Source organism: Perca fluviatilis, chromosome 8 (genome assembly GCF_010015445.1).
Source record: "Perca fluviatilis chromosome 8, GENO_Pfluv_1.0, whole genome shotgun sequence".
In the NCBI taxonomy this organism is placed as follows: Eukaryota; Metazoa; Chordata; class Actinopteri; order Perciformes; family Percidae; genus Perca; species Perca fluviatilis.
Genome location: NC_053119.1, coordinates 10,386,325 through 10,399,662, shown reverse-complemented (window position 1 = coordinate 10,399,662; position 13,338 = coordinate 10,386,325). Strand labels below are relative to the sequence as shown.

At 38.5% G+C, this 13,338-nt stretch overlaps 1 protein-coding gene across 2 annotated transcripts; it reads left to right on the top strand.

Moving 5' to 3' along the window:
- Positions 1-2,222: 2,222 nt before the first annotated feature.
- On the top strand, positions 2,223-13,338 carry LOC120564668 (monoacylglycerol lipase ABHD2-like). 2 transcript variants are annotated; one of them, XM_039809835.1, is made up of 11 exons: positions 2,223-2,361; positions 2,756-2,829; positions 4,515-4,745; positions 6,012-6,187; positions 6,963-7,130; positions 7,846-8,029; positions 8,497-8,589; positions 9,012-9,113; positions 9,227-9,296; positions 9,570-9,654; positions 11,881-13,338. In XM_039809835.1, exons 3-11 carry the CDS (start codon positions 4,534-4,536, stop codon positions 12,105-12,107), a joined length of 1,317 nt encoding a protein of 438 aa, XP_039665769.1. In that variant the 5' UTR covers positions 2,223-2,361; positions 2,756-2,829; positions 4,515-4,533; the 3' UTR covers positions 12,108-13,338. The 2 variants fall into 2 exon arrangements, with proteins under 2 accessions (XP_039665769.1, XP_039665770.1); XM_039809836.1 differs by lacking the exon at positions 2,756-2,829.

The following is a 13,338-nucleotide window of genomic DNA, read 5'->3' as shown; positions in this document are numbered from 1 at the left end:
GATACAGTATTAGGGGACCACTAAGGCCTATATAAAAGCATCCATAGAGCACCATGTCATAGGACCTTTAATGAAATTACCACAGAAATACTAATACAAATTGCACAGCCTTTTCCTTTAATCATTGTGCATTTTATTAAAACCATATCTCTGTGTATGTCTAATAATACTTTAGAAAATGTGAAAGGTTGATGTGGACAGCAAAGAGCAGGGATAAGTGAGACCTCCCTAAAGTGTCACCTAAAATGCCAAAGCTTCTATTATGTTAAAGTGTGCTTCAGTAAAGATATATAAATCTTTCTTGGTTTCTTTTTTTTTCCTCAGAAAAAGAGTGTCAGCAAAATCCTTAAACTGTAAAACTCAACAGGGAGAAAATGTCTTTATCCATACAGTCATGAAACCATAAGAACAGTCACGTGCACTGGGGGCTGGTTTGCATGAAGCAGCCGTCAAATGTGGTGAGACTCCACAATGGCAGCATCCTCTGATGTTCCTCTTCTATCAGACAAAGCTTCTTCTCATGACTGACCCTAAGTCTGAGCCAGAGGATGTGATGGTTAGATGGAGCTGTAGTGTGACAGAAGCCTTTTTGATCCTAATCCTCAATGTGGAGCGCAGCATAATCCTGTAGACTCAAACCGTGTGAAAATGTGGTTAAGCCTTCCTTAAGGGGAATGCTACTCAACAAATGTGTCATATAATTCGGAAATCTAACTGGTGTGTATCTGAATTTTCACTTCTGTCTCCCACACAAAAACAAGACCAAGCCCTCTTTCATTTCTGCCTTCCATCTGGAAACACAAATGAGGATTCACACTTATAAACAAAGAAGTGAAAATGATCAAGGAGTGTAGTGTACATTCCTGTGCCAATATGTTTTTGGAAGAAGCGCACAAGCCACATGAGTCATAGTTCAAACAGCTGTTTTTGCACACAAAGTTCATCAGGACTGTTCAGGACCAAATGGGTGTAACAACATAAACTGAAGTGTAGGGCTCTCTAAAGATATAACTAAATATATATGTATGTTCAGAAGTAATACTGGATTGATTGGTTCAGCTCTATTTAGTAAAATGAAAAAAATCAATCAAATGTTGTTCATTTCATTATGCATCAGTACCTCTGCACCTTTTTCTATCAATCTATGGTGTTTTAATACGATTAAGGACCAACTTCACTCAAAATAAGTGTTCACTTTCTGTGGCTCTATTTCTTTTGAATACATGTGGCTGTATTTGTAAAATGACAATAAATAAAAATAAATAAATAAAGTGTATTTTAAGAAAAGCCAAAGCAACTGAAAACACTCAACATCCTGTCCACTTCATCATACGGTTGTTTAATTGAGTGATTCCTAACACATTCTTAATAAATTTGAAATATTATGTTAGTTGTTTGGTAATTGTGGGGTAAATTGCTATTACATAATGTGATGTAGTCTGTAAACATATTAACTTGTGTCATATTTTTCTCATAATTACCTATAATAAACACTTTGCCCTATAATAAACCTATAATCAATTTTGAATGATACACAAATATCAGTTATAAAAATGTATATTGAACGCATGATTTGGTCACTACGAATAAATATTAAGTACCACTCACCACATTGTATGTCCCATTAGCGGATGGCGCCCTCCAGTGGTTAAATAAATAAAAGGGTCTGACTGATAACTGGAAACTGAAGTGACATTAATTACTAAACTTTAAAACCCGATTTTTACATACAATAACCAAATAAAATGAATCTGTTGGTGTTGTTGTTGTTGTTGTTGTTGTTGTTGTCGTCACTACCCATAAAAAAAGTTCTTGTGTAAGAACTGAGTAGCCTATCTGGTAGTAAGTTTACGTCAACTTAATCAGCTATATAATACCTAATATGTTGACTATTCGCGTGTGGGATTATGTCAGTATTTTCTATCTACATATTTGTGTGACATCTGTGTTACTGTAAAATGGTTAATGTTTCTCTAAAATAGGAAGTAAGCTACACCACTGTTTGTTATGCTGCCTTCACGTGCTGACGGGTTTCAAAGATACATTTTAAGAATGCGGAAGCTGAAGTAGGTTACATGACTCAGAAAGGGGGGAATTAATTCATACATAAGCTATGATAACTAATATATAGTGGACGTGGTGAAAATTAAACACACGAAGCCATATAAAGAATACGCTTAAATGTGTTAGCTATTTTGTACAGTTGGCTTGTATTTCTAAAAGTCGGAGGTTTATAAGAGCACTTGAATGCGTTCTGAGTTTCCTGATACCCAGTCACTCGCCTGCTGTAAACAGACGGTGCTCAGCTCAACTCCGGGTGGATCCGACCAGAACCCGAACAGACTACCCAAAACCGCGATGGTAAGACCGGAAATGTTCTCTGTATACTTTTTTAAAACTATATTGTGTACTTTATGTAAAGTCCATGTAGTTTTTGTGTTTGTTGAAGCCTTCAGCTTCACCTCGACACGATTCAGCAACAGTTTTACCTGAGTGACAAAACAAAAGAGGGGAAGAAACGTTAAGGACACTTTAGCGAAACACAGCTGGCTGTTTGTTTTATTCTATGCTATCCTATTCTAAATTTTCTCGTTCCGGTTTGTCGTTAATACATTATAAATGCATCTAAATGTGACATACCAGCAAATGAACGTTATATTCCGGGTGTGTATGATTTTGGCTACACCAAACACATAGCTACACACCCTGAAAAACTTTTAAGTTTTTACAAGTAGCTTAACTGTTTGTTTTCCAGCACTGGGAGTGAGCATCATCAGACAGAAAGGAGGGACCACAACCACTGTGTTTTCTTCAAAGTCAGACAACAAAGTGGGTAGAAACTGTTAAAATCAATAGAGGGCATCTCTCTGCTGGTTAATATCATACAAAGTGTCCAGAGTGAATTTTCTCAAGAAGTTTCCACTGGTCGAATTTGGTATCAGTACTCTTGAATTGTAGCATAGGCTACTCAGTGGTGGAAATTAACCTAGTAAGTTTATTCAAGTACTGTTCTTAAGTAAAATATTGAGGTACTTGTACTTTATTTGAGGATTTCCATTTCCTGCTACTTTAACTCCAGTACAATTCAATGGAAAATATTGTACTTTTTAATCCACCGTTTTTGTTAACTTTAGTTACTTTGCAGATTCAGATTAATAGCCTAATACAAAATATAAACCAACAAATAAAGGATGTATTATTATAGATTAAGATGAAAACAAATGTGATCCCTGGAAAGGGAATGCCCAAGCTACCCAGCAGATAAAGTGTATATATAGCCTAAAGTAATTAAAATTAGCTCCACCCCACCTTTTATCAACTGCAACATTAAAATATTCCTTACACATGAACTCTTCACTAATTATAATCCAATAATATACACATTATTCTGAAATGGGCCATTCTGCATAATAAGTAAGTTAAATGCATGACTTATGAGTATTTCAACTGGACCGAACCACACAACACTATTCCATTCGTACTTATGCACAGGACTTGGGAAAGGCCGTGGATGTATGAAGAAGAGAAAGGCGGTGAGAGTGAGAGGGACAATAAATCTGACAGATGCTAAAGTCCTGAAGAGACACTAACGGGAGGGGTGCATTTGTTTGGGTGTTGAGTTCAAATATCAACAATATTTCTCCAGAATCGCAGACCTTACCTTTTTTAGTAAAGGATCTGAGTACTTCATCCACCTCTGCCAATACCAAATATTTTGTATCAAGAGCCAATAGATATTAGGGGTGGGAATCACCAGAGGCCTCACGATACGATATCATCACGATACTTATGTCACGATACAATATTATTGCGATTTTAAACATATTGCAATATTCTGCGATATATTGCAATTTATTACCTTTTTTCCAACTTCAAATTTTTCCCAGTTTCAAATGATGTCCCCAAAGGAAAATTTTGTCAACATTTGTTTTATCTAAAAAGATACATTTCTCTGTTTGTTCATCTCACTTCAATTGTATTGCTGCAAAATGGGGATTGTCAAGCAGACAGACTGACCAACACATGTATCATAAAAGATCGATACTTGGCGTCTGTGTATCGATACAGTATTGCCACGAAAAATATCGCGATACTATGCTGTATCGATTTTTTCCCCCACCCCTAATATTTATACATTTTGTGTCAGATCTTGTAAATCTGCTGCAGGAGGTCTGTTTGCAGTATCAGAGATTATGACACAGACCTCAGACCAGTACGAGAAAGTAAAACTTTCCACTGACAGCAGACTACAGATATTGTTTCAGGGCTAGCAGCTCTGTAAAGAGAGTAACTACAACACACATGCTGAGGAAGGCAGAGCCCAAAACCATCATGGGCAAACTGATCTAAAGTATATATTTCTCTAATTCTATTTTCATTAGTAATTTTTCAAGTTTTTCAATCTCAGCAAATTAGGTAATTCATATTACTGTAAATAACACTCCACCTCCTGTACGCTCTTAATATAAGAGATATCATATACATTTAATGCTTTCCTAACATGCTGTACATAGGTCATCTACTGTCTATACAATGGCCACCATCGAAGACGGTAACACGAACACCTTCGGCCCGGAGCTGCCGGCCATGTTTGATGGCATGAAGTTGGCAGCGGTGGCAACTGTCCTCTACATCATTGTCCGCTGTCTGAACCTGAAGAGTACCACATCACCACCAGAGATCATCCACCAGGATACACTGCTCAGCCGCTACCTGTTCAAATCCTGCCCGATGCTGACCAAAGAGTGAGTGTTTATGATTATGTAGTCCCCGTTTTAAAGACGTGTGATGTATCTTAGACTGGAACATTGGATGGCTTCTGCTTTGGCTAATTTGGGTCTAGATCACACGAGATACTGGGTGTGAGGTTCACTTGCATGGCTTTATCAAGACTGCTGTGAAAAGAAGTAACACCTGACAGAATAATTGAGAGAAATGGCACTCTAAATGGAACTTAAACTGGTTTCTCAGATGTAAACATGATGACTGTGGACATGACATTATTGAGTCAGACTTGACCTGGAGACATGAACAGAATCTTGTTGACGTTGATATGACCTTAGAGAGTTGGACTGAATTCAAATTTAAACATAGAGGACCTGTGACTCAACTTGGATTAAATTTCATTTTTTAGCAAAATACAGCAGAGGGGTTTTCCCACACTGTGAGGAGAAAGAATAGACAAATAGCATGAAGGTAAAAATAAATGGAGAGCAATAAAAGTTAACTAGACATAAACATTCTTCATATTAAATTAACAAACCTATTTAAAAAAAAAAAGAATACAGAATTTAACAAAAACAACAAAAGTTATGAATACAGAGAGGATAGAAGGTTGGTAAGTGAACAGGTTAGCTGATAGGGACCATATGAGCTACCTTACACCTGAACAACTAACAGTTGTTTGGTGAATGTCAGAGGGATCTAGTGCTGTCACACCTTGTCATTGAGTCCAATTTTCTAAAGGCTACAGGTTCATGAAAAGTGACAATCTCTCTCAAAAGAGTACTCCACTAATTTAGCATTGCACTCCTATAACATTCTCGGACTTACAACAGAGAGTTTAAAATACACGGTCTCAAAACCACTGCAGCAGAACCAGAGATGTCATCTTTTGCATTCTTCCTTTTTACTTGGCAAAACTTAGCACCTACCTTTACCCACAATGCAAATCAGCATTGTGGGTAACAGTTCAGTCTGAGATTTGAATTTGTTATCCCCAGAAGTGTCTAATGTAGCCAAGAGCCAGTAGCCTCAAGCAGTAACCTATAGAGGTCTGGTAACCTCTATTCTTTCTAACTCCACACCCCCAGATAAAGAAAACCCCACAAATAACTGGTTGGACTGGTTATTAAAATGACTGATTTGTCTGCCACTCCTATAGTTGGAGTGGTAGGTGTGTCTGTCTGTAGTGTAATAATCTTTGCTTAGACTGTGCTAACAAATCTTCAAGGTGGAGATAAGGAGATTACAGCTGTGATATGTAATATGGAGCTCGTCCTTCTCTCCAGATACATTCCTCCCTTATTGTGGGGTAAGAGTGGACATCTCCAGACCGCCCTGTATGGCAAGATGGGGCGTGTCAACACTCCAACACCCTGCGGGGTCCGGAAGTTCCTCCCAATGCAGGACGGGGCCACAGCGTCCTTTGACCTCTTTGAGGCTCGTGGAGACCACAGCACAGGAGGTCAGTGGCAAACACTGGCCTATCTAGTGAAGCACCAAAACAGCTGGCTTTGGATTTACTGCATGTTGAGGATTTAATTACACAACTACTGATCTTCTGTCATACTTTGAAAGCTTATTGTTTGATGAAGATATCAGTGATTATTGTTTTGTCTTTTATTTATGTATCCTTCTGAGTTTTATGTGCTTGTATGAATAGTGAGTAGACCATCCTGAAGTAACAGCTCACACTACAGTACAGTATGCACTAGCAGGAGGACCACTAATGAAATCTCTAGAGCAAAAATGCCATTTCAGCAGCCAATTAAATCAACACACACATACACACACACACACACACACACACACACACACACACACACACACACACACACACACACACACACACACACACACACACACTTGTGGCACTATCTTTGTGGGGACCCATCATTGACATAATGCATTCCCTAGCCCCTTACCTAACCTAAACCATTATTATTATTATTATTATTATTATTATTATTATTATTATTATTATTATTATTATTATTATTATTATTACTACATTACTTAACCATCACAACTAAATGCCTAACCTTAACCCTTACCCTAACCATAACCTAATTCTATCCCTAATCCTACAACCAAGTCTTAACCCTCAAACACACACACACACACACACACACACACACACACACACACACACACACACACACACACAGGACATCCACTTTTACACCCACACATGACTACACTTGTATTCCCTCTTGTTTTTTTGTCTGTGTGTATGTCAGATGACATTACCATGGTAATCTGCCCTGGGATCGGTAACCATAGCGAGAAGAACTACATTCGGACCTTTGTGGATCACTCCCAGCAGCAGGGTTACCGCTGCGCGGTTCTCAACCACCTGGGTGCCCTGCCCAACATGGAGCTCACCTCTCCCCGCATGTTCACTTACGGTAAAGAGGGAAATATCACATGGTAGACTTATAAGAACAGGTGTAATTACATGTTACAGTTCAAACCATAGAGGGGAAGTTTACTTCATTGCTAAAATTAGGGGAAGCAAAACAAAGAAAAGCAAAATGAAACAAAACAAAATAGAAAATGCAATCTGTTGCAACATACACTGAGAAAAGCTGATGTTCATGTTTTATGACTTGAGAAAATTAATTAGAGGAGTCTAGAGGATCTTCATTCGAAGGTGGTGGCATTACAGTCTGACAGCCTTTAAATAAAACCTAATTTTATCACATGATTTGGTTTAAAAAAAATTTAATATCATACTTAAAGGTGGATTCTGGGATTCTAATCTATTCAGCGATTATCACCTCACGGCCCGCTAGCTATCCGTTCTGTGTGTACGCTGAAAATAATCCTGTGTTCATACACAGCCGTGGCCCTGTAAATGGGGGGGAAACTAATTCTAGGACAAAGTCACACAACACTATTCCTGTTGTGCCTTTGCACGGCACAGGGGTAAGGCCATGGATGTATAAAGAGAAAGGCAGTTGGAGCGAGAGGGACTGTAAAAAAGGAGCATCCACAGGAAGGGTGTATTTGTTTTTGGGTGTTCATTTCAAATATCAACAATAGCTCTCTAGAATCGCAGACTCCACCTTTTAAACATTTATCAGTACCACACAGTTGTAAAAGTGTCTCTCTGTCATTCAGGTTGCACCTGGGAGTATGAGGCAATGGTGAGCAACATCAAACAAGCTTTTCCTCAGACGCTGCTGATTGTGGTGGGCTTCAGTCTGGGGGGAAACATTGTCTGTAAGTTTCTGGGCGAGAAACAATCCAACCAGGACCGAGTGCTCTGCTGCGTCACCGTCTGTCAGGGTTACAGTGCCCTCAGGTTGGTAGAATGAGGGACAAACAAATGAACAGAAAAAGGGAATTGATAATGCATGGATTCGATTAGAGTGGTGGAGTGGTGCTTCAATTTCAGCCCTTTCAAACCTTTGAATATACATTATATACATACGTAAAGATTGGTCACCTTGAAGCTAGGGCTGGGCGATATGACGATGAGATATATATATATATATATATATATATATATATATATCTCGTCAAAACGATATAAAAATGTCTATATCGTTTCTATCGTGATGATGCACTAAAATTCCTAATAAAATAAAAATAATCAGTATTTGTAAGTAAAAATAGGCTTTAGGTTTTTATATTTATTTTTAATAAATATATATTATCCAATATTAATATATATATGCCAGCCCTACTTGAAGCTTTTTTTTCTAAGCTGGTCAGATGTTTTTTGTACCTTTTTAGTGTATGCATGCATTTATGTGTGTTTGTATGTAGGGCCCAGGAAACCTTCCTTCAGTGGGACCAGTGCCGGAGGCTCTACAACTTTGTGTTGGCGGACAACATGAAGAAGCTCATCCTGTCACACAGGTGGAGAAACCCAACCACAGTGTCTGCAGTTACAGATGTGTTAATCCCTTCAAGTTTATCATATATTATTTGCAGCATTGCTTTATTCTGGTGTGTATGTCAGAAAGCAAAAAAGATAAAGCTTGGATCTTGCTTTCTTTCAGATGTATTGAGTTGTTTCTCTACATTAATTGTTGCAGTTGAACCAAGATAAACCTCCATATGAGGCAATACTTTCTGGACTGTCTATCAGTCAAGTACAGTATAGACAAGTAATCATTCCTAGACAAATGCTGAAAAATTAGGCTAACAGTGTGAATGACTTGCAGCTACTGCATTATAAAACATTAGACATAACAGGTGTTAGGGTTTACCAGCCAAACAAAAGATTTAGCTTCCTGCCAGGATTTGTCTATAAATACTTTTATTGTATTGTTCAACAGGAGCACTTTGCTTGGCCTGAACTCCAGCAATATTTGTGACGCGGACCTTGGCAGACTGTACGCAGCCACGTCTCTGATGCAGATCGACGACAGCATCATGAGGTGAAGTTCGGGTGTATTTTGTATTTTGTATTTTGATTCGGCTGCTAATGGCTGCCACAATCTCTACAACTCTTATCTCTGTCGCTGATGTTATCACACAATTCGTACTGCAGGAAATTCCACGGCTACAGCTCCTTGAAGGAGTACTACGAGAAGGAGAGCTGTGTGCACTACATGAAGAATGTGAGTGTGTAGAAGTTTGTACAGAAAGCTCGATAGATATGACATTCAGTTTGGTTTACTTTGATATACCGCTAATAACTAAGTGATGATTGAGAGGGATCACTTTTGTACTGGTCCCACTATAGTACTATTGCTTCTACAACTACAGTACTACACTGACTAACCCATCTAAAACATCTTCTACTAATGCTACTACTATTACTATTACTATTACTATTACTGCTGCGGCTCCTCACAAAGTCATTCAGAAACAAACTGTGGTTTCATCTCCAGGTCACTGTGCCTCTTCTCCTGGTAAACTCCTCGGACGACCCACTCGTTCATCAGTCACTTCTGGATATTCCACGCACGCTCGCAGGTTTGTGTTAATAGAAAAGATTTATTCATCAACGGTCGATAATTAGGAGTATTTGGTGTCTTATGCAATGGTGTTGTTAGCTATAATATATTGCTTTGGTCATGATGTAGAGTAACATCAGTTACAGTAATATCAGATATTTCGTGTTTAATCCAAATGGATTCAAAGTAACCCTGACACAATTTGACTCATGATTAAGAGACAAAGGCTGATAAGTAACCTTCAAGACGGCCTTAGTGAACCAATCAGAAAATAGGTTCCACGTTAAAGCAAAATTTAATAATAAAACCATAACGTTCACACCTTATAAAAACAGTCAAAAGGAAGTATGCAGGAATGATCATCTCCTCTACACATCTTTTTATGCAGCAAAATGCAGATGGGTTAATTAAAGTGTTGCTAAGGCAGCTCATATTTTGTTGACTACAACAGTAAATCATTGTCCTCACAGGGACTCAAACTCAGACTAGAGTAGAGCAAAATGCACCCATTGTCCTTCCTTCCTCTGGAGTTGGACACCGGAGACGGAGTCATAAGTGTTGATAGTCTTGTTGCAGTTATCTGCTCAACACCACCTGGCCCAGACAGTCTTGTTGAATTTTTCAGGGCCATGTGATACGACTAGGCTATTGGACTATATATATATATATATAGAGAGAGAGAGAGAGAGAGCGAGGTGTGTGTGTGTGTGTGTGTGTGTATATGTGTGTGTGTGTGTGTGTGTGTAGCCTTGTCTTGCCTCAGTAGGTCACATGAATTGGCCCCTATGTGTGTAAATCAGTGTGAGTAATAACTTTGACACGTGAAATTCCAAAACTAGCTCTCTACTTCAAGAAAATGAATACACATGAATTATAGTTTTTTTTTCTTGACATATTTCCCTTCATCACTTACAGTGACTCAGTTGTAATTATTTGTACAAGATCCAAACATTTACATAATGTTTTGTTGATTAAGTTTGACCTGTGTTATCCCCTGAATTTAATAAGACTTTGCTGTATAGACCTCTGACACATAGGAAACCCACTGAATAAACGCATATTGTCACAGGCGTTCTTAGTTCTTGAAAATGTGCCTTTTCTACGAATAGATTTTGAAGATTTGGTGACAATATTCAATATTCTGCACAACACTCGAGATAAGAGTTAGAGACACTGATGCTGTTTTTGGTGCCTAATAGGGTAACCCACATATGTAGATGAATTGGAGCGTGTTTATGTGTGATTATCTACACAAAGTGTAAGGGAGGGGAGAGTATTATGTGTAGGTAGTGTGGAGTAACAGAAAGGGAAAGGAGGATGGTGTATTTCTGTGCAGAAACCGAACATCTTGGCCACTGGTCAGTCCCCTCCACGTAGCAGTTAATTATTTACCTTCACATTAACAAGATCAGGGAGCCTCTGGTTCCGGGTCAATGCTTGTGTGGTGTACGGCCTGCTCGTAGAGTAGTTTTTTATATTTATTTTATATGTGTTATCTTAGTGTATAACGCTAAATTCTTTCCTATATTGTGTTACTGTATGCGCTTCTGCAAATTGTACTCTGGGGACAAATAAAGTGTTTTGAATTACCAAATGGCTGGAGATGCTTGACCAGAAAAACCGAAGTGACACAATAAGGTGCAAAAAGTTAAAACTAAGGTGTCATTATTCAGCAGTTACACTCCACAATTTTGGGCTGTACAGTCTTTACCAGCACTATCTGTTTCTGTGATTGTGCCAAATAGTGCCCACCTGCCTAATCCTAAAATATCCTTTCAACTCCCTGTTGATGTTTTGAAATTCAAACCCTGCACAAGTTCGCAATCTTGTGCAAGTCGTAAATTTGGGGTCACTGTTAGGCGTTATAAAATCAGGAAGTCTTTGCTAAAATTCCTTATTTGTCACTACTCATTCATTTTTAAAATTTCTTCAGTTATGAGCCAGTGTTTCCGTCAGGAGACATATGATTTGTTGGTCTAGATCTAGTTCTAGTTGGTAAATTGAAACTTTACACATATGGACTAATGTCATGTTTGGCGATGAGGACTTCAGTAGTTCAAATGGTTACTTGACAGACAACCCAAACCAGCCCAACTTATTTTCCTGTTACAGATACTTTCACTATGTTTCAACAGCTGTTTGGAAGGACGAATGGGCTGGCACTAACTTAGATGTTAGCCATACTTTAATTGAAAATACTGCTGAGTAAAAAAAAAAGATGATCTACTTCTCCTTCTATCTGTAGAAAAGATGCCCAATGTGATATTCGTCCTGACCCAACACGGAGGCCACCTGGGCTTCTTTGAGGGAGCTGTGCTGTTACCTCAACCCCTCACCTGGATGGACAAGGTCATAGTGCAGTACACCAACGCCATGTGCCACTGGGAGAAGAACCTGCCGGCCTGCCAGAAGAGCAGCCACCATGACAGGAACTCATGCCTGCAGAGCACAGGGGTAACACAAAGTGGATAACATGCTATACATAGAAGTCTGGAGACAAAACAAGCGACCAAAACTTACGAAGACTTACATACTCTTCAGTACTAATGGCCTTAAAGTTTAGTAAGTCATTCTGGGAATTGAGGAAGTAACTAAACGGGTTAGAAAAGGCAAATTGGAAGTTGGTACACCAAGTTGTAAATTGAAACTCACATAAGATACCTGGAAATGTAACATGACCCCATGGTGAATTGGTCCTTCCTCTTGTTCCCAGTTAACCTCCAGTGTAACACGAGTTTACCCTCTGCTGGTTTTGGCAGCTGCTGCTTCTTGAGTCTGGAAAGCTGAGTGATATATTTAGGGTGTTGACCTTTTACCTGCATGTGTTTTCCTACACGAATTACTGCTGAGAAATTTCCCAGATACTCAAATATTCATAAGTCAGCTTACACACAAATTAGGCAGATATATAAAAACTGGAAATGTATCTTAGTGTGAAGGACATAGTCTGAAGCCTTAAACTCTCAACCATTATATACCTATAGGCCAACATCCGTTATATTTTGAAGCATTTTATTTAAAAAGTCTTTTGGAATTTAACTTGTAAAGTTTGCGACCAGATTTTAAGTGCCTTAATATAAATGTGAATCTGTAACAGATGTGGTTTCTGGCTACTCATGAGTCAATGAGCTACCTCTGATAAGCAGCATTATGACATGGTTTACGGTTTACAGTAGTGATTTCCTGTTCCTTAAAGTGTTCAGTCAAACTGTAAATTTCATTTCTTTTATTTTGTTTCGGTTTGTTTCCATCAAGAGAAGATTGCTGTTTTATTGTAGGAAAAGTCTGTTTAATAACACCCAGTTTGGTGTTATTTCTACTGCGTATATATAGAGGCATCATTTTTCCCAATTTGACCCCGGTTTTTCACTTTGCATTTCCATTGTGTGCAGTGGACCATCAGCTGGCAATGTTGCTGCTGACCTTCAAAATAAAAGAATCAGGGAGTCAGGTTTTTAAAAAAAACGCAGACAGAAAGAAAGGCTAATCTTTCTTTAATTGATTTTTCTAACATTTCTTTGTGTTGTTGAATGGAAATATGGGCACTTCATACAAACTTGCGTGACATTGTACTACTCCAGGTGTCCCATCCCATGAATTGCTGCAACAGCATGAGGATGGCCAGATGGTATAATTGTGGACTCCTAATTTATGCACTTGGACCAAAGCACTCTTCACTTTTCAATAAAAAAAAGTAGCTCAA